At 33.7% G+C, this 20,284-nt stretch overlaps 2 protein-coding genes across 5 annotated transcripts; both read right to left on the bottom strand.

Annotated features, from left to right (window-relative positions):
- Window positions 1–234: 234 nt before the first annotated feature.
- Window positions 235–7,049, bottom strand: LOC121779983 (histone-lysine N-methyltransferase ATX5-like). Of its 3 annotated transcripts, none has more exons than XM_042177487.1 (23): window positions 5,751–7,049; window positions 5,602–5,657; window positions 5,268–5,481; window positions 4,932–5,051; window positions 4,761–4,829; window positions 4,589–4,657; window positions 4,395–4,480; window positions 4,194–4,286; window positions 3,961–4,096; window positions 3,651–3,747; window positions 3,446–3,545; window positions 3,213–3,337; window positions 2,723–2,868; window positions 2,428–2,532; window positions 2,240–2,304; window positions 1,919–2,123; window positions 1,697–1,780; window positions 1,552–1,608; window positions 1,380–1,469; window positions 1,099–1,185; window positions 922–996; window positions 736–836; window positions 235–645 (listed from the first exon to the last, which is right to left on the bottom strand). In XM_042177487.1, exons 1-23 carry the CDS (start codon window positions 6,666–6,668, stop codon window positions 555–557), a joined length of 3,189 nt encoding a protein of 1,062 aa, XP_042033421.1. In that variant the 5' UTR covers window positions 6,669–7,049; the 3' UTR covers window positions 235–554. The 3 variants fall into 3 exon arrangements, with proteins under 3 accessions (XP_042033421.1, XP_042033419.1, XP_042033420.1); XM_042177485.1 differs by having other exon boundaries at window positions 3,651–3,756; window positions 5,751–7,047; XM_042177486.1 differs by having other exon boundaries at window positions 3,651–3,756; window positions 4,932–5,048; window positions 5,751–7,047.
- Window positions 7,050–8,754: 1,705 nt separating this feature from the next.
- On the bottom strand, window positions 8,755–11,419 carry LOC121780284. 2 transcript variants are annotated; one of them, XM_042177828.1, is made up of 4 exons: window positions 11,108–11,419; window positions 9,430–9,957; window positions 9,112–9,258; window positions 8,755–9,038 (listed from the first exon to the last, which is right to left on the bottom strand). In XM_042177828.1, the coding sequence occupies exons 1-4, from the start codon at window positions 11,204–11,206 to the stop codon at window positions 8,946–8,948; spliced, it is 867 nt and encodes a 288-aa protein (XP_042033762.1). In that variant the 5' UTR covers window positions 11,207–11,419; the 3' UTR covers window positions 8,755–8,945. The 2 variants fall into 2 exon arrangements, with proteins under 2 accessions (XP_042033762.1, XP_042033764.1); XM_042177830.1 differs by lacking the exon at window positions 11,108–11,419 and adding an exon at window positions 10,562–11,034.
- Window positions 11,420–20,284: the final 8,865 nt, after the last annotated feature.

Genomic DNA, 20,284 nt, shown 5'->3' with positions numbered 1-20,284 from the left:
TGAATCATATAAATTTAAAGGGTTATGATTGTAAATTTGTAATTTAATAAAAATCAACACCTCGCCTAAACAATCTAGTCATATCAAAACCAGGCCAAACACCACCAAAAAACCCACCTAATAATACAAGTCATGCACTAATATGAACAAAAAATAAGTCGTGCAATACTATTTGGCACATAAATTTTTTATAAAACCACAGAGCCACTGACCAAGAAAAACCACCGCCCAAGAAAATAGAAAAAACATTTCTTTTTCATTATGAAATATTACAACCACTGCCCAAGAATAACACAAATGATGCAATAATTTTTTTGGAACTACATGCTGTAATTTACACAAAAATGCCTAAAGCTCTACCTTCTATTGAGCAATGGCCGTTATTTGTAACCTTCTAAATTGTAAAATCTCAAAATAGGAGGAAAAAAAAATTACATTTTTCTTTGAACCAAAAAAGATAACTTTACAAAATTAGCAGACTAATTGGTGAGGTCTTCTGCAAAGGCAAACAGGTTAGAGTCCCTTGGAGGAAACAATAGCTATTTTGTGGTCACCTAGTTCATGAACTTTCGACAATTCGGAGCACCACACATGCAAGGCACTTTGAATTCTTCAGGTTCATCGGGATCAAACAAGTAGTCGTACCTGCCAAGATGCACCAAAAGCAACAGTAAAAACTCTAGTTGTATCATATGAGAGCAAAAGAGAAACGGAGGGAGGGAGGGAGGGAGATACGTCAATTCATCCCCAGCGGGCACATTCATCTTAGTAATGAGTACGATCCTGCTTTCATCGTTGCCCACACTCATTATCCGCGCATAGCAGTTGGGCATACACTGGAATGATGAGGTATCAATGATCATCAAAATCAAACAATGCAACCAAAACAGGACAAACTTTCTAATAAAACAGAACACTTACTGAGTGGTTTATCAACCGGGCGATATTTCCTGCATCTGTGGCATCGACCACAACTTCTTCACTTATTTTGAATAACTGAGCAGATTCAAATTCAATTAGTACAAGAAGGGGTGGTTGTGGGTGGGAAGGGAATACATTATGTCAGGATACAATCAAATCTAGAAAGAAAAATCTCACATAGCAGTCTTTTCCCTGTGCTCGATATCGAGCCTCTCTAAGATCTGCAACGCTGCGTCTGACCTGCTCGCCACGATATTCAACAACCTGGCCATAACCAAATGAAGTTTAGAGCCAATCCCTCATATAATACTAAGAGATATACATTGTGATCTGTGCTCCTGGAAGATGACTAGGCTCCAAAAGAGAAAAGCTTCGGCAACAGTAAACAATGCATTCTTCCCTTATCTTATCTACAGTCTTGCCTCACTATAGATGAATAACCAGTTAACAGGAATTACCATTTCTCCTTCTGGGATGTTCCTACGTGCAAACAGGCCCCATCCATGTATTTCAGATCGGCCAAAGCACACTTTATCTTTTTCCGTTTTCTGGATTCATAAACGAGCATAAATGACGTCATATGTCTAGTTCCAGTCCATCACTAGAAACAAATCAACAAATTTATATTACCTGTAGATGATGAAGCCGTTCTTTGAAAGTGGAGAAGTCCCTAGGCTTCTCTATTTTCTGTTTCAGATGGGAAAGGGTTTAGTGGATGGTTTTAAGTGAAGGAATAGACAAAAGAAATAAAACTTGCAAGGTTGATGATATTTACTCTATTTGCATTTAAACTCAATATTGCACTCATAGGATGATGACGAGGTCCCATAATTTGGTGTGCAACAGCTTCCTTTCTTGTCTGCTCACAAGCAAGAATATGAATGAAAGATCAAAACATGATACAGAAAATAAAACAGAATTTTTATTACTAATAATGTAATTCCTATTCCGCTCTTTTGCCAATATGCATAATGAAAAACATATTTGTTGTACAAACCTTTTTTGTTCTTTTGTAGATGCGACATCTGGCAGCAGAAAATGGATCAACCTCCTCAGCATCCTCTGGAGAAGGTTCCTCGAGTTTCAACCTGTTAGTTGATATTAACCTTGCTCCCATGTGTCTTTTATTTTGAAGCAAGCTTTTAGTAGAGAAAGTCCCCTTGGGGGTTTCTACAATCAAAACTGTATCAGGATTGGGAGCCCTGCACAACAAAGGTGGAATGATCAATGTTGCATCCGTACGAGGCAAGATTCACCATAATAACTAACCGCCAAAGAAATTAGACATTACAATTTACAACAAATAAACAAATAATACCTGTGATAGGCACAGTATGAAACCATCTTCTTAAGTTGTTTTCCATTCTTCTCCAGGCAATGCAACTGCATTTTGCAATACACTTGGTGAAGAATTGCATGCAAAAAATAAAATCGGTGCAAATGTGATATACACAGAAGACAACTCTAGATGACACACAAGAGACAAGGCCATTAGTCGTTTCTCACCTCCATGCGATACCCTGCCCTTGACGCACACATTGCATGGTAATAGGTGGAGCACTTGCTACATTGTGTACAGGAACCATGAATTTGTTTGCAAACCACACAGATCTGCAACATATATAAACATCCTCATTTAGTAAAAAATACTACTAGTACTAAAAATTTGGTGAAGTATATTAACAAATCAACCAACAACAGCACCTTTAAGTAACAGCAATGCATAAATAAATAAACAGAAGATCGGAAGATATTTCATTATGCCTAAGAATATAAGATTCATGAGTCGCAGAAACATTACCTTCACAAAAGAGCTTGAAGGAATTCTCAATATTCCAAGGGCAGGCTCCATCTTTTCATCACTTGCAAAAGAAACTTCAGGTTGAAACCAAGCACAAGTGACATGAACCCACAAAGGAGCAATATCTGTAGGCTTCAGAGCACCCCCTGAATTGGAAAATACATAAAAAAAAAGTTATTATGATAGAAAATTGAAGATAAGCTTAGCTTGTTTGTACTTTTCATTGGATATTATACTGCCATGCACCAATCATTTATTGAGCTATATATATTACTAGGAGACAGAATCTAATGCTAACCTCTTTCCTTCTATAAAATTTTGTTTCTAACTAAGATCAACACCAATTAGTGAATCCTACTAACCAAACACTTATGCACAAATTTTCCCCAATCAGTGGTTACACTGGATATCAATAGACAAAAACCAGCAAGCACTTCTGATATAATAATTTAATTCCTAAACCAGGGAAAACATGTAATAAGATCCACACCTTTCACAGGACAGAGGCAACACTCCCTCTCAATATCAGGAGTTTCACATGCCCTACAGACCCATGAAGTAAAGTCAGCAACATTTCTTGCTCCATAGCATTCTTGATGAACAGCAATTTGACATCTGAGAGTAACAATGAAAAATCAACATAATATTCATCACCCCAAGGAATATTTCTGATGAACAGAGATGTAGTTAACAGCAACAAATGGAGCCAAGCTGGACATATACCTAATGCAAATAATAATTTTGTTGAAGTCCCAATCTTCAACCCACCGACATACTGCACACCTTTCTGTTGTCCATTTCGCACAAACCGGTTCATAGTGCTCTATCGTGTAAAAAAACAACTAAGCTATAATTCATGCCACAGCGGATAAAGCTGCAGAGATATTCCAGCAGAACATGAACATTAACACAGAGCTTAGGGGGGAACCTTGTAGAAAATTAACCAACTTCTGCTTCCGCACTTTGATAGAAGGCCGCTTAACAGATTTAGCAGGAACAAGGCTACGTTCATGAAACTCGGCCATCTGTAACATCTACAAAAAGAAAACACCTTAAAAAACTGATGTGTTTGGTACAGTAAGCAATGGAAATTTCAATAACCATTAAATAAGTACATCTTCTTTCAGAAATCACCTAAACTGGATACCTTATACATACAGCTACAACCCTTTCAAACATGTTCCAGGAAAATAGATAAAATAATAGTAGTAATAGAAAGATTAGCTTCGTGAACACACCCATTGTTCAAGAGGTAGCAAGGAGCCCTTCACCCTGACACTTGATTTCCAGTTCTTCGTTTTCGAACCTGTGTGTCGTTCCCATTCACTAAGTGCCTGCTTCTCCATTCCACAAGCCCCACACTTGCAAACAACTCTGCAATGGGCAAAAAGATGGCAATGTTGCTTTCAAAAAATAAAAGGACATGTAAAGTATCCAGACTAGATGAAATGGAAAAGTAACTAGTACTTACAAATGAAGACTTGGAAAGTAGATTCCCTCAACAGCACAGCAAACGACAGCAACCTTGTCAGGCAATGCAACTTTACCATTCCTTTTCTTGTTTCTGGAACAAGTATCATTATTCTCAGAGGTTGAGGTGGCAAAAAGATTTTGAATTGCAGAAATACAAAACTAATACTACATTAGAAAAAACAGAGCAAGCATAACTTACTTAGACTGCAAAGTTTCTGAATCAGATAGCTCAAAATTGAACCTGGCTTTGCATTCAGGGCAGTAATAATCATTTGTTCCCAGATCCTGGAATCAATGAAAATGGGTTGATTCAGAAATCAATAAATTTGAGGTCCTACACAGGAATGTATTCAGAGTGGAATTGTGAGTGCAGTGCAGGGCATCCAAGGAGACCTTGAAATTTCTTTTCGAAAATTTGTCGCACTCTGCATGGACCCAGACTTTACAACCATTGCAACGCACCTGAAGTTGTAAGTTGAACAACGATTTAGGAGAAAATAGCAACCATGTATCTATAGGACATATCAAAATATAGAATCTACCAAAAGCTTAAACTTGACCATACCCAAGTTCCATTATCTGATTGATTCCGGATCTTTTTGCATATGCCACAATAGTGTTTCATTTTTTTCAACTGATACATGAAAGAACCAATCATCAGCAAAAACTAAAAAATGCATGTAGATGATCCTGGAGGCTGAATTAAGAATATAGCTGAGTATAGCAAGCAACGAACCCTGGTACAAGAAGTACACAGACGATTGGTACCAGCAACTATTTTCTTTGACAAGTAAGGAGGAATGCTCACTCCACATGCTTCACAAGATTGTGATTCTTTCTTTATGTGAGCATCCTGCTAGAAAAGATGAAATCTTCTCAACTTCGCGACATTCAAGCAAGCAATTTTAGTAATTGCAAGTTTACAATTTTTTTACGACAATGAAAAGCAACATGAAACTGAACAATGTTTGAAGAATGATGGAAACTGCAGCTGTCCATTTTCCACAAAAAAGTACTAAAAGGATAACGGGACCACTAACAAGCCAATCAAATCATTATATAATCAATGTACCGGTTCTGCAGAGCTGCACTGTTGATCCTGATTTAAACCAGTAGCCTCAAACACCCGTCTTCTAAGAGAGTGAAGATAATGTGACTTTCCAGCTGCGGCGCTGATTTCAACCATCAACATCTCGTTGAAGCCATTTTCAGCTAGAAAAGCCTCCTCTATTGCAGAACGAAGATCAGCGGGCTTGCTATCATTGAGTTCAGTCTGCCCCTGAAACCTAAGGCAACAAAATTTAATCGCTTCCAACTCCACATGCACCACCAATTGAGAGGGGAGAAATAAATAGGTGGAAAGGGAAGAAGAAAAACACACACAATCAAAACTAACAATTAACTACCTGTCCACATAGTCAATAAATGGAAATATCCTCCCGCTTTTGATCCATGCATAGTCCTGCTCAAAAAAGGCATGCCAAAATAAGTGCATCTGTTAGGTATTACAGTTGGAAAGCTAAAAAAGAACATAAACTAAGGACAGAAAACTTACCCTTTGTGTTCCATTGCCAGAATAGCCAAAGAACATTACACAAATTGCACCACTAATCCGATAGTTGAACACTTGCGTTGGCACCTGCAACTCTTGATTGAGCACAATTGCTGGCCAAGCAGGACAATGCTTCCCAGGTATCGCCCACACTATATCACCTTCACCAAAATCTTTGGTGCTATAGAATTTATCAATACCAGATATTTCTATACACTCATCATAGTCGTCATCATCATCAACTTCATCATCCTCATAATCATCATCATAATCATAATCATCTTCTGATTGCTGATGCAATGGCATCAAAGAATCATGCGCACGGCCATTCTTCTTACTACTTCTCAAGCTTCCATTCCTCAATTCTGCAATCTCATCAACAGACAAAGGCGAAAACTTGCTGCATTTGTATGCTTTATTCTTCTCCTCTTTCTGCTTTCTAGAAACGCTCACATCGTCGTGAATCCTAAGAGGTTTCAAGCTCGATTTACTGTCCTTCTGTTTAACAACCGGAACATAGTCCGTATCCAAAGCAGAATCTCTAACAGCATTCTTACTCTCTTTCTTCCAATTATCAAGAACTGAATCATTGAATCGCGAAGGCAATACCTGGACCCTCCCTCGCGAAGTCCTCACCAGCGGCGGCCGCGACACCTCCTTCGATTTTGATGGCTTAGGTTCCGAAGCCTCGCCGTCGCCGCCCTCCGCGGCGGACTCAGCGATAATGTTTTGAATTCCATAGCCATTGAATTGGATTATACCGGCGGCAGCTTCCCCAAGAATATGCAGAGGAAAATAAACATTGGAAACTTTTCGTTTCTTCCGATTGAGCGATGAGTCATCGTCATCACCGGCCGAGTCGCCGGCTCGGCACCGTTTCATAATCGGCATTACCGTTTTCAAGCTCTTCTTCACTATCATCCTCCTCGAAAACTCCCAAACCACTCAATTCAAAACCCTAATTGCGAATTGCAAACTCCGCCGTTTCCAAAAAGCTCTCCGCCGGCAGTCGAAGCGGATGAATTCACAGCTCAATTGGACGGAAACTCAATCCAAACGAGGCGAATTGAAGAAAAATCGGTGCTTTCCGAGGCGAAACCAGCAAATTCAGTATCGGAATAGGGATCTCTGTTTCAAGCGAGACTTTTCTCTCTCGTCGATGAGAGAGAGAGAAATATAGGTGCGACAATTTTATATGCATGTATAAGTACACGGGTATGTATGTATAATTCGCCACTTTTTTTTATTAATTTTTGCAATGTGATGTAGTAATTGAGTGAAGATAAAATTTTGCTCTCCAACAATTGTAAGTTTTCTAGAATTTCTCAATTTTTGTTTATTTAATGTATGCTTCTTCTCCTTTTATTTCTGGTTTTCTGCAAAGATATGGTGAAGAAGAGTGACTTACAAGAAACGTGGTAGTCTATTTTCTTTCATAAAAAAGAATCAAATAAAGATTCCCTTTTTACCATTTTAATGGAATGTAGTGTTTTAGTAGACACCATTGAAGTTTGATTAGTGGATTGTATTGATAAACAGTAGGCTTGATTTTACCTTTTTTCTTCTCTCTATATATACATCAAGATTTTGCAATTGGAAAGAATACTTTTCCGGTGGTGGAGAAAGGCGGTAACCGCCGTCTAATTGGCTGAGCAATTTGGAGTTTCGGTACCAAGGCGGCGGCAGTGGTGGCGGCCTTCGCCGGAAGATTGAAAATATGAATATGTTTAATGGTCTTTGTAATAAAATCCCACGTTTATTTTCCAATTGAAAAAAGTAGGCAACCAATTAAAATTTGAGCAAGATTTTTTAGACTCAAGAATTAGACAAATAGTTCATCTCCGACGGCGGTCACCGCACTTATAGATTTTGAATTTTGTTATTAATTGTTGTTTATTTATAGGTAAATACTAGTACTAGTAATTTTTATTTTAAAATTTTGTTATGAAGTAAAAAAAGATTCATTGGCCTTTTCTTCTGGGTCGAGCTTCTTGGTGACAACAGTGATTTATTAGACGATTCAAGTATTTTATTTTATGGGTGAAGGTAGTTAATTAACAGTTAACAAGAGTGTTAAATTGGGATATGATTTTTTTCTTTTTCTTTTTCTTTTTTAATTATGTAGTAGATGGTTAATTGGTTAGAGATTCAGTCATAGCTACACAATAAAATATGAAACTCGAAGAAAAGGTTTACCTACCTATTTTAACAAATGTATTGATGATTGCTTCTTCCTTTTTGCAGTGAGGGTGTTTGTGTTTGGTAATTGAGTGGAGAACTTTACACCAAAAATAAAAATATTTAGAATATCATAAATGGAAGTGTGGAGTAGATTCTGAGACACGGCGGCTGAAGTGGCGGAGCGCCGGTGGAAGGTGGTAATTATGCTCTTCCTTTTTCATTTTTTTGTTTTCTAGTATGTTTTTGGTGTAGTTCGAATATTGGTTGAGTTGAATTCTTAAATCAACTGAAGGATGAAAAACTTTTGTAAGTTTTTAGTTCTAAAAATTTTCAAATAAGAAAAAGGAAAAGTGAGATGGTGCTCAATCTCCGGCCGCCGTGAAAGGCGGTGGAATCGCCGGAAAAGCCAACAATTGAAGCTTGGTGGCTTTTCTTTTCAGAGAAATTCGAGTGCCCAAAAATCTACAGAGGTGTTTTGGATTTCTATGAAATTTACAAGGTTTGTGTAAATCGTTGACGTTGTAAAACTAAAATTCAATGATTAATTAGAATTAATTAACTAAGAGAAAAAAATGACTTTATTTCAGATCAATGTGTGTTAGTCTATTCAATCTAATGTTTATTTTAAAAGATGATTATTGCCAAAAGATAATCTTGACAGTTGACATGACATGATTTAGATCAATAACATCAATCATTTAAGTGATCTAAAGATTAATTTAGATTGATAATAGTATAACATAAACTAATATGCTAAGATTGAAAAAGGGATTCTATCAAAAAATTGAACATAGGCATAAAAAGGGGATGTATAAAAAATTGAAGATGAGAAACAGAAGTTGTTATTTATTGCAATATGAAATTATTAAACAGCATATGTACATAATAATCTAGAGAAACATTTGATTTGATCTACAAAGGTTAATTATTGTTTGAGCTACCACCAAACAAACTAAGCTTCTTATTGTTTCTTTCTTCACTGCATAAACTCTAACAATCTACTCACTCTCCTATACTTCATTGCTTCTTCCCACCTTGTCCTTCCTCAGTTTTTGCAAATCTTCCTCGAATCCTCGGCTGGCTGTCCGCGAGAGCTTTCCTGCAAGCGTACTGCAACGCAACCAAGTTACTCCGACTATCTCCAATGCAACCAAAGAATGAAAAAGGGGGCCTCAAGATTTACCTTGATTTTTCTTCCAAAGTTTCTCTTCGACTTCTTGCTCCAGTATCTCGAAAGCTTCTCCCTGCGCACCTCAGAAACGCAACTACTCATCACCCTCGCTTGCCCCAGTGGCGACTGAGCGTGGTTTATGCCACCACTGCAAAGAGCCTGTCATCAAAACTCCACTGTCAATCGAGGCCAAACAGCATCTAGTCACGACACCAGCAAGGAACGATGAGAAATCACTATTTTGCCAGTAGTCGATGGCTCGTTGTAGACATACATGCTACAAACTACTTAAACATGCATATTTGATTTCTATAAATTTGAGATTGATACCTTTATGTCTCCTTCACTGTATGCTCGTCGCATCCCATAAGCAGCTTCAAAGTCATCAACTTGGAAATCAAGAAAGCTGGGCCTCGGGAGAGCCTCATGAGCGTTGTCCATCGACCGCAGACAGCTGGAACTAACACTCTTCTGGAACGAACACTCAACACGCGACTTCTCATCCATCATCTTGTTCTCATCACTAGTCTTGACAGTTGTAGGGATGTTGATGCTGAGGACTTCAGAGAGCGGCGTCTCATTCCCTTCCTTTGCCAAGATATCCTTCCTGCACTCGTAGAAGACCTCGCTCAGGAGCTGCCCACTCTCGATTGATGACTCAACATCCGACACACTCAACGACTGAGGAGGGGAGATGACATCTTCTCCACAAGAGATCATTGTTATGGCAACCGTCATTGGATCAAGCCCCATAACAGGCTCCTCAATAACCGGTTGAGGCGCGTTAAACAGATCCCCTTCGCCCCAGAGGTTGTACTCAGCTGCAGCAGGCGCCTGCACGACGCTGCTTGGTGTGCCCTGCACCAAGTGGCATACCTTTCAATTAAGTTCAAGAAACACAAGCAATACATCTCAACCGTGTACGATTCTATCAATATAATCGAACACTTCTCCAAAATACACAACATTTCCAGTATCTCAATAACCACAAAACAGTAACATAAGATATCATATTTCAGCAGAAGACTTCCAACTTCCAATCAAACAAGAGAGATACTTCAAGTTGCCTAAGCAATATGTATGCATTACATAATACTAGTACATGAAAACCGGCTGGCAAAATCAACGCGCCTTTACATGATGGAATCGTGCAAAAGGGCCGGGGAACAATAGTGAGTCGACCACTACAAAATGTCACCTACTTTACAGTTCAAACAAAGCAACACCAAATAAAATACCAATAACTAAAAGTGTTCAACAAACACTTTTTGTAATAACCTAGCCAAGATCCCAATTCCATAAGCAGCAACTACATCAACTCAGCCATTTAGTAGATGAAAAGACAAGAACAGTTAGATCAGCCCTTTTTCAAAAAGACAAAGAAGATGCTTGTAATTTCTTTACATCCTCAAATCCAAATCCCACAGAAAAAAGAGCACAATTTTGTTGAAAAAAATCCAACCTTTTCATTACTAATCAGCATAAGTTTATTCAGAAAGGGGAATCCTCAGCCACAAGTTGGCATGAAAAAGATAAAATTTTCACAAAAATGGACTTGTTTTTGTCAAATGATATTCGAGTTCCATTTATGTCATGTGTACTGGAAGAGGAATTGACAAGTTAGTGAAGAACACGGAACTAATGATTGTGGTATTGATTATGCTCCAATTCTTATTTCTTAACCCCAAATGCTTTCCATATATGCTTAGTGGAAAAAAATAGGTAGTTATCTTCAAATTGTTCAAGTTTCGCAGCAGCCAAATGGGATTCTTGTCCCCTGCAAATTCTTGAAAATGTCAATTAACCTAATTTTTGGGACACCCAAAATAGTGAAAATAGAAACCCACAAAAACAGATCAAACAAAACGAAGGCAAAAAGCACAAAGATGGAAAACTGAAAAAAGATCAGATTTTTACACCCAAATAATCAAACACTCACACGCAAGAACACACAAAAGGGGAAAAGATCAAATTTTTACACTAAAAACACAATGGGAAGATTGTTTACCGATGAAGCATTGGGCTTCTGAGAGCAGGCAAAGTCTTCAAATTGGTGAACTTCTTGAGGGAAGTTATGGAAGTAAGGGTACATTAGCTCTGCATACATTTACTTCACTTCTCTTTTTACCTTTTCACGTAAAGATGAGAGAGAGAGAGAGTCTATCTTAGTGTACGTACGAATATAAGAGAAGAGCTTTAATGGAGGGAGGTGGGCTTTTATAGGTGTCGACAAAGGTGAAAACAGAGCAGCAGCAGCCGTGTTTCAGAGAGAGAGAGGGGAATCTGATTTTGGTGTGATGTTTGTCTTCTTTCATTTAGGACAGCGAATTTTGCAACAGTGAAAAAAAGGTCAATTTTTAATTACTCAGTTGAAAGAAAAAGCAGTGATGCAATGCAAGAAGCCAAAGTAATATGGGGGGTCACTATCGAATTTAGCCCAACTTGGAGGGTTTAATTATAAAATATAGAGTTAGGAATATTTGCATAAGAAATAATTTAAAAATTCATATACTATAAAATAATCAATTTGTCACATGAAATTGCTTTTTTGTTGTCGGCTCATTTTTTAATGGAGTATATATTTGAGAGAATTCACAACTGCTAAGCACAGAATAAATCATAATTTCTGTTAAATCAGGGTTTGTATTTATATTATTTATTGAGAATTTGAGAAACTGTTAAAAGTCAACTAACTGATATATTTAAAAAAGGTTGGGAGTGTAAATTGGTTTTAGAAAAAGTGAGACAGAAGCTCAACAAATTAATTAGATTCAAAGAAAACAAGATTGAAAATGAAGATTTATAGTGTTATTATTATTATATTCTCAACTTGGGGGAGTGCTTTTTTTTCCTATATCAAGATGACAAAATATGAGAGTGACAACTGAATAACGACAAATAAGGTTTAAAACTCATAATGCAAAATGAGCATTAATATAATTAAGATCTAATATTGTACCTAATTTTAATATCAAATGAAGCCAATTGTGTGCGTGCATAATTATATGTTAAATATATGCTTTCAAATTCAATATTGTCAAGTTTAACATAATATTTTCTAAATTTTAGTCATTCATCCTTACAAATATCACCAATTTAGCCCATTTTTTTCAACTATAACAGCCCTAATTTCGCCATAGAGTATTTACAATGATTTTTGCTATTGTAAATTGATTGTGTATTGAAAGAATTATGAGTATCGTAATTAAAGAAAATATTTTAAAATTATTACTTTTATACACTCTTACAGACAGGGATTTGTACTTTTGTACTAATGCAATCTATTTCTATATTACATGTTATTTTTAGAAAATGAAAATGACTCTTAAGTATGTTCCAGTCCACGAAATTAATATCATTAGTTTTTCATTCGAGAAAGTCTTAGAAGTAGTGACGACCACAAGTAAGAGGAACTATGAGCTTAAGCCTATCAAAGTTTTTTTTTCCCATCGTTATCAAAATTATCTGAAGTCACTTATAGCAGTTAATAAGTTGATGCAAATGAAAACCAAATTGTATTTTGAAGGATTACATAGGCTTGAAATTAGATAAAGAAATGAAGAAAAAATGACTCCAAAATATATGTTTGAAAACAAGAAGAAAATTATTCAAATAAGAAATAGAAAATAAAATAAAAGATCAAAAAGCATCTTCCATCAATATAATATTAAGTTGGTTTTAGATATATAATCAGTGGCGGATCCAGGGAGGGGAGGAGGGGGCGATCATCCCTCCCTGACGACCTACTATCATGGACCCAGACGTAAATTTTCCATAGACGCCCCCTCCGATAGCTTCCGACGTCGCCCCTTCTCCCTCCGTTAGCTTCTGTTAAATTTTATTTCGCCCCTTCCTTTTAATTAAGATCCCGGATCCATTTGTGGTGATTAATAATCTTTATATAATATTATATTCAACAATAAGAAAATAAATATAATAACAATATTTTTTTCTACGCTCATCTTACTTTGGAATGCATAAGATAAAAAATAACTTTTTACAATTTAATTTTTCATTAAAACAAAGCTCAAAGGTCTCTTATACTAGTAGCATAGTGAATTCATTTGTGAATGTAAATTATGCTTTACATATTTAGAAGATGTACATTTGGACAAAATAAGAAAGGCAAAATTGGGTGACAATAATCAGGATATCAACTAAAAACTCGTTTTGCAACTATTGCTAACTTTTTTATACATTATCCAATTTCCTAAACACTTGAACTCTTAAAATGACGAAAGTCATATACGTGTCGATTTTCAATAAAATTTAATAAACGATCATGTGCTAAAATTATACTACTATGTTTAGACACGTGTGACAAACACATGCCAGCTAAAACCACACTAGAATTGTTACTTACCAAATCTAATTTAGACAATCCTAGTGTACAACAACTTATCTTAACCCTTAAAATGGAAAATTTGGTGGCCAAAATTAAGTGAATTGTATCAACATGTTATTTAGTGATAATATTACTACAAATAACTTGGTAGACTTTATTAGTGTCCAATGATAGACCCCACAAAAACAGGACAAAAGTATAATAATGGCATTGGAGAGAGGTGGTGGGCCATATCCTAAGTACAAAACAACTTATTAAAATGATATGGCTTCTTTTGAGAGACTCTTTTCAATAATTCCATACCAATTCTACTTCATTTTTATCATTGTAAGTTTGTAACACAAATAATCTAACGACATATATTGCATGAGTCGCGCGACAATATTACCACACAACATAAAAACACATCAAAAGATACACAAACAAGCATAATAAGTTCAAACAAAATTAGATCGAAAATTCACCTGCTATCAAACGTACATATGCAATTCACGATCAACAAGCAGACTCAAAAAAGATCTTTAACTCACGTAATAATAAAAATTATTGATCCCCTGAATTTGTCACTAAATCAACTCATAATACTATAATAAACTAATCAAAATTGATGCATCTTCTTATTGTATGAATACTTTCAAATGGATTCAAACTCTATCAAAAATGAAAATTTTAAATTTGTTCGTTCACATCTAGTATATGGGATTCTATATGCATGTTCGTAGATGTTATGTGCTTGTTCATTAATCTCTGTCCCAATGTTTAGTTCAAGAATGAAGATAAACGTACATAAATTGTGCGTAAATAATGTAAATATTTTAAAACTAACTGAACAGATTCTATTTAAAACCGATTAAGTTAAAAAATTGTAAGTTCCTTACTAAATTGCCTCTAATATTAAATTGGTTTGATTTGAAACATTCATGCTAAATTCACAAATAATTTTCAATTTGATTAGATATAATTATGTCAATATGTAACCCAAAAATAATGTTTGCCTAAATTATTGCATAAAGTAAACATATATATAATGCATATTTATTTTAAGTTAATTAATTTTCACGAATTGATTCTAATGTAAACTCCATGTAAAAATCCAGTTATATATACAATTTATGTAGTTTCAATTAGACAAATCAAATCAACCAAATTATCTTTCAATTGGACAAATTAAATCAACCAAATTATGAGCACATATTTGATGTTAATATCTTGTCTTGAAAGCGTCCAGCTTCTGTTTATTTTTGTAATTGAAATCATTACAGATATTTCTGAAAGTAGGTAAACATTCAAACCATGAGAAAATATAACATGATTGTTGATGCTGACTACGAAGGATTAAGATAACATTAAACAGCAATCTTAGCTTATCATCTCAAAAAAATTAATTATATTCACATGTAGTTTGCTAATTGTTAATTAGGAGGTTAGCTACTAGTTAATTATATGTACAAGTACAACTTGGTACTCTAATTGGTAACAATCTTATCTTATCTTATCACAATCTCAAAGAAAAATAATTGCTACATACCAAATCCCCCCCCCCCCAAAGCTTCTAATTTCGAACTAGGTTGTTTTTTTATATATTTAAAATATCAATATTATTTCTATCACATTAATTAGTTGGCCGAAAAATTATGTCATCATATTATATATGTATGTGTGTATATATGTTGAATTTTACATTATGTAATTATATATTTTATCACGAAAATTAAATTAATTTATGACCAACATAACAATGATGATGAAATACAACTTAATTGGTAAGATGTTTTCTCCCCAATCAACAAATAAAATGTTCGAGTTAATAGCATATGGTAAATAGGAATCATTATCGATTTTATTGAAAGGAAAAACATTACAAGTATGACACTAGTAAATCATAAAAATAATCTGAATTGAGATATATAGAGAGATGAACTGAATTTGGACTAGAAAATGAGTTTTATCTACACCTTAATCAATAATTTGTTTGAGTTGAGTAATTCCGAGCACTAACTACTGAATTAGGAGTAATAAATTAGTATCGTCACAAAACAATGGACCTAATTTTGGCCCAACATTGTTATCTTTATTAGTACACATTAATATAATGTGTACAATAAGGATTATTAATGAAGATTTTGTTTAATTTCAAATTTCATTTGTTAATTTTAGCTATAAGAAGGAAAGGGAAATGAGAAAATATATAGAAACCAAGTAATGACTTTGTTCGTTCATCCAAATGAGCATCTCTCAATAGTTAAACACCAATAAAATTTTTCCTTAAAAAACAATACTAATTTGACTTTCATCTTCAATAGTAGAAGCCACCAATGAAATGATTCTACCTAGGGGAATTAAATTATTCAAAATTTCCTAGGTCAACTATTTTTTTTATCTCGAAATAGATTTTCTATTTTATGAAATTTTTACATAATTTTAATCTCATTTTGTATCATCCTTACGTTAATCTAATAACTCAGTCAAACAATTAATAGGAACCTTTGAAACTGATTAGTAACTTAATGAGTAAGAATTGATACAGATCATAATCAATCCATTCATACGAGTCAATAATCAATTTTAAATATTGTTATACACTATTTTTTAATAATTGAAATAATACTCTTTTTATCCACAAAATGTATACATGCTTGACTGTTATAGATTTTAACAAAATAGTTGATGTATATTTTTAGTGTATAAACGGTATTATCACACTACAATTTTAAATAAAAGATATTCGTAAAGTTGAGAAATCGAGTAAATATGAGATCATGTTCTAATGAGAAAAATGTTACAGTACTACCAAATAAATAAAACTATTGTATACTTTTGGATTTTTCTCTTAATATTTTATGATATTTTCTATAAAACATTCTCAAATATCTTTAAACAGAAAAAAAAGAAGATAAAAAGATGGAATATATTTCATCTAAACTTTAATGCAACAAAGTTAGGTATATACCCACTTTTGTATGTGATGTTGGTACGTGTATGGCGTGTGAGAAAATGTACTTAAAACCTCTGAATTCCTAAATTAGGAAATCAGAGAAAAATGGAAACATATTTTTTATTAAATTGAATACAGCTCATGTGGTCACGTGATTGCACTTTGTCCTTTACACATCATATAAGATTCCTACATGAATAATTAAGTAGCTGACACGTGGAAGCGAATTTCATCTTTTGTAATGAGCTGGACATTTTAGGGTTCCCACTAATAAACGAGAAAATATAAATTAAAACAAAAAAATTTGCTTCCATAATTCAATTTTGTGATTATACTAAATTATGTTTTGAAATGTTAGTACTCCTTATAACTACAAAAAAATTTGCTTCCATAATTCAATTTTGTGATTATACTAAATTATGTTTTGAAATGTTAGTACTCCTTATAACTAACTCTCACTATAGTTGAGTCATACTCTTTTATTTTTGTCGTCCTACTATAATTGACTCATTTATTTGTACTCCATACGACAAAAACTAGCGTCGAACCACAAATCAGCAGTTTCAATTAAAAAATTAAACAAAAAATAACCGAAAATCAGAAGGTGGTTTGGAATCAGATTCAGAACCATCAGTTTCGATTAAATATTGGAAACGTCTCAAACCTTGGCGGACCAATTCCGATTACACCTTATATGGAACTGAAACCGACTACAACACTAGGTGAAAATAAAAAAAAAAACAAAATGAAGAACAACATGGCGTGGATTGTTTGATAGTGTATTTTTTTTTGTCTTTGATGTGTTTGACAGTGTATTTTTTTTGTCTTTGATGCGTTTGGAGAATGACACCAACTCTTTGAGAATGACAAATGTGACTACTGCTTTTAATTAAAAAATTATCATAAAATCTGAAAAATAGCATGTATGAGTACATAGAAAAAAACTAAGAAAAACCATTTATAACTTCCCTTCACTATATTAGTACTACTTCTCAAATTAAAGTTAATTATTTTAGAAAGATTATTTTTAATAACTGCTGTATATATGCCGGTGCAATTTTGGTATCCATTCGTGGACATCAATCCATGCAAGTTTCTGTCAATATGCTGCAAATTCTACGATATAAATTTTTCACTACATATAAATTACTCTTTACTAGATATAGTAGTGCAAATTTATAAGACATTATTTTTTATGACATACATATATATTTTCATATAGACAATTGATAAATGAAAATTTTAGAGAAGCAGAATCTTATGGGAAAAAGAAGGATTCTTTTTAATGGGTGTTGAAGCAAATCAGTAACGCCGCAAAAATAACTGTTTTCTAGAATCTAAATTTTGGAGAGTTGGGGTTGAATTATGTAAAATGTCAACCATGAGTATAAATATATAGTACTACTACTATATTTAAATCAATAAAATTCTTTGGTACATACATCGTCATCAAGCCAGTTCGCTAAAAAAGGAACCCAATTCTAGAAATTCTTGTTTTACACGTATATATTATGTAATAAAATAATACTAATTGATTAAAAGGTTCTTATTTTTCACTTTTAATTTTTTTGAAAATTTCTTACAACTCAAGTATGTGATTAGTGGAGAATACTCGCATACCTTTAAGAATAAAGTGGATCCGTGCACTATGAATTTCTATTTTTACCGACATGTGTTTTTTTAGTCTCATTATCTTAACTTTTAAATTATGGATTACTCTCTCCGTCCTAACTAAGTCGAGTTACTACTTTTGATCACAGAGATTAAGAAATTGTGAAAAGTAAGAGAGAAGAATAAAGTAGGAAAGATAAAGAGAGAGAAATGTATGTGATGAAATAAAATAGGAGTTATTGGACGTTTTGTTTTTTTTTTGTCAAAAAAAGAAATAACTCAACTTAGTTGTGATATCACAAAAAGGAATATGACTAACTTGGTTAGGACAGAGGGAATACAACTTTCAAACTGGATTACAGCTTTATCCAAACTCAAAATTGATTAAGGGCTTTAGAAGCATACTGTTTGGATCGGCTTATTATGTTGTTGATTCTATTTTGAGTGTTTAGGTTAAGTTATTGAATATCGACAATCAATTTCGAGTTTTAACATGAGATTAGATGTCAATATCTCAAGTTCAGATCCACACAGATCACTTGCTATGATTCGAAAATTTAAATATTGTTAAAACATTTAAAGAGTTGGATATACTAGTTTGCAACAAGTTCGAAAATATTATATGCATGTGAGCTATAATATATCTCTATTAGAGAAATGCATCAAATCTTATGAAAAAATAAATTTAATTCATTTTTTTCACGTAGGATGACACGAAATAAAATATGATTCAGCAATTGGGAGCGTATAAATTTATAAGGAATTATTTATAAAATCATAATGAATGAGTTAGTTGGTAGTTAAGGCTATGATGTTTGGTGCGGTTTCTTTGTCAAATTTTGTAGAATTCAGTTTTTCATTAGATTGAAGAATGAAACTAACATTTTTGAGAAAAGATTGATGCGATATTACTCTTAGAAGCACTTCAACAGCCAATGTTTTATCATTGTTTTTATTTGTTGTTGTGTCCAAGCAAAAATTTCAATTCTAGCCGTCAATATTATTTTATTGTAGTATAATTTTATAGAGAAAATTATTTGGTTATAATTATAATTGGTGGAATATAATGCCTTCACATAAAGTGTCGAGCGACTTTTACAAGAATATGTAAAAGCTTCGACGTGATGCATTATTGGAGTTTCGATACATGAATGAATTGATTTTGAAAGACTAATTATTTGATGTGAGAAACCCATGATAATTGATAATAGTCCAAAAATAAAGAATTGGTTAACAAAATCATTCTATGGTTACGAATAAATAGCTACTCCTTCTCGGTCCGCCATTAAATAGTACATATAGTTATTTAAAATGTTTATCATTAAATACTAAGATTTCATTTTATTATTTGTAGTAAATAACATTTAATTTGTTTTCTGATTTTACTTATATTTTATCATGAAATTAATATAAATATGATCGATATTCCATTAATTTTTGTTCAATTTTGTGAAATCCATATCAAATTAAAATGGGATATTTCAATTAATATTAACAATCATATTGCGGTGAAATTATGAGGTTTCCACTTTGATTGTGTGTGTGGGAGTGTGGTGTGATGTGATGAAACACACACTCACACACTTTGAGGAGACCAAGACATGAAATTGGAATGATCTAAGGTCACTTTTGTCTCGTGGGATATCACCACTCCCTTAGCATTTCACAATTATTATTGTCTTTTTTTGATCGAGATAAGACGTCACTCCCAATTTTAGCAATTCCTATAATAATTGGAACCCGACAAAACTTTGTTATCTCATTATATTGGAAGTTTGGAACAACAACAATTATATTGCAACAACATAAATTTCTTGGAAATAATAAAAAAAAAGTTCTTGTTTGTGAGGTGAAAATAACACATAATTATGCTCCCACTTTTCTAGAACTTCCCATGCAAAAATTTGCTTAATTAAATTCGGTTCTTTAATCTCAAATAGTATTTTTTTTAGGACCGTTACTTCATTACTACGACGGGTTTGAGGTTGCAAAATCGATTTTCTTCTCTCCGTGCAATAAAATAATTGAAAGTTGGGGCGATTCACTTATGTAGGCCACACATATTATTGAATTAAATTCAACGAATACAAAAATGAAGAAAATAATTAAACCTAACCATCTCACACACGAGCTCAAATTCCATATATGGAATGAAAGATAGAGAAAAAACAATTATAAATCCATAGCCATTATAGCTATTTCATATTTTCCTATATGTTTTAGGTCCCAAAAATAAACAAAATTCATGTTAATTAATATCCTATAAAGAGCATAAGAGTCCACAAATTGTGTTC

The sequence above is a fragment of the Salvia splendens genome, chromosome 19, assembly GCF_004379255.2.
Source record: "Salvia splendens isolate huo1 chromosome 19, SspV2, whole genome shotgun sequence".
Taxonomy (NCBI): domain Eukaryota; kingdom Viridiplantae; phylum Streptophyta; class Magnoliopsida; order Lamiales; family Lamiaceae; genus Salvia; species Salvia splendens.
This window is presented reverse-complemented; position numbering and strand designations above follow the sequence as displayed.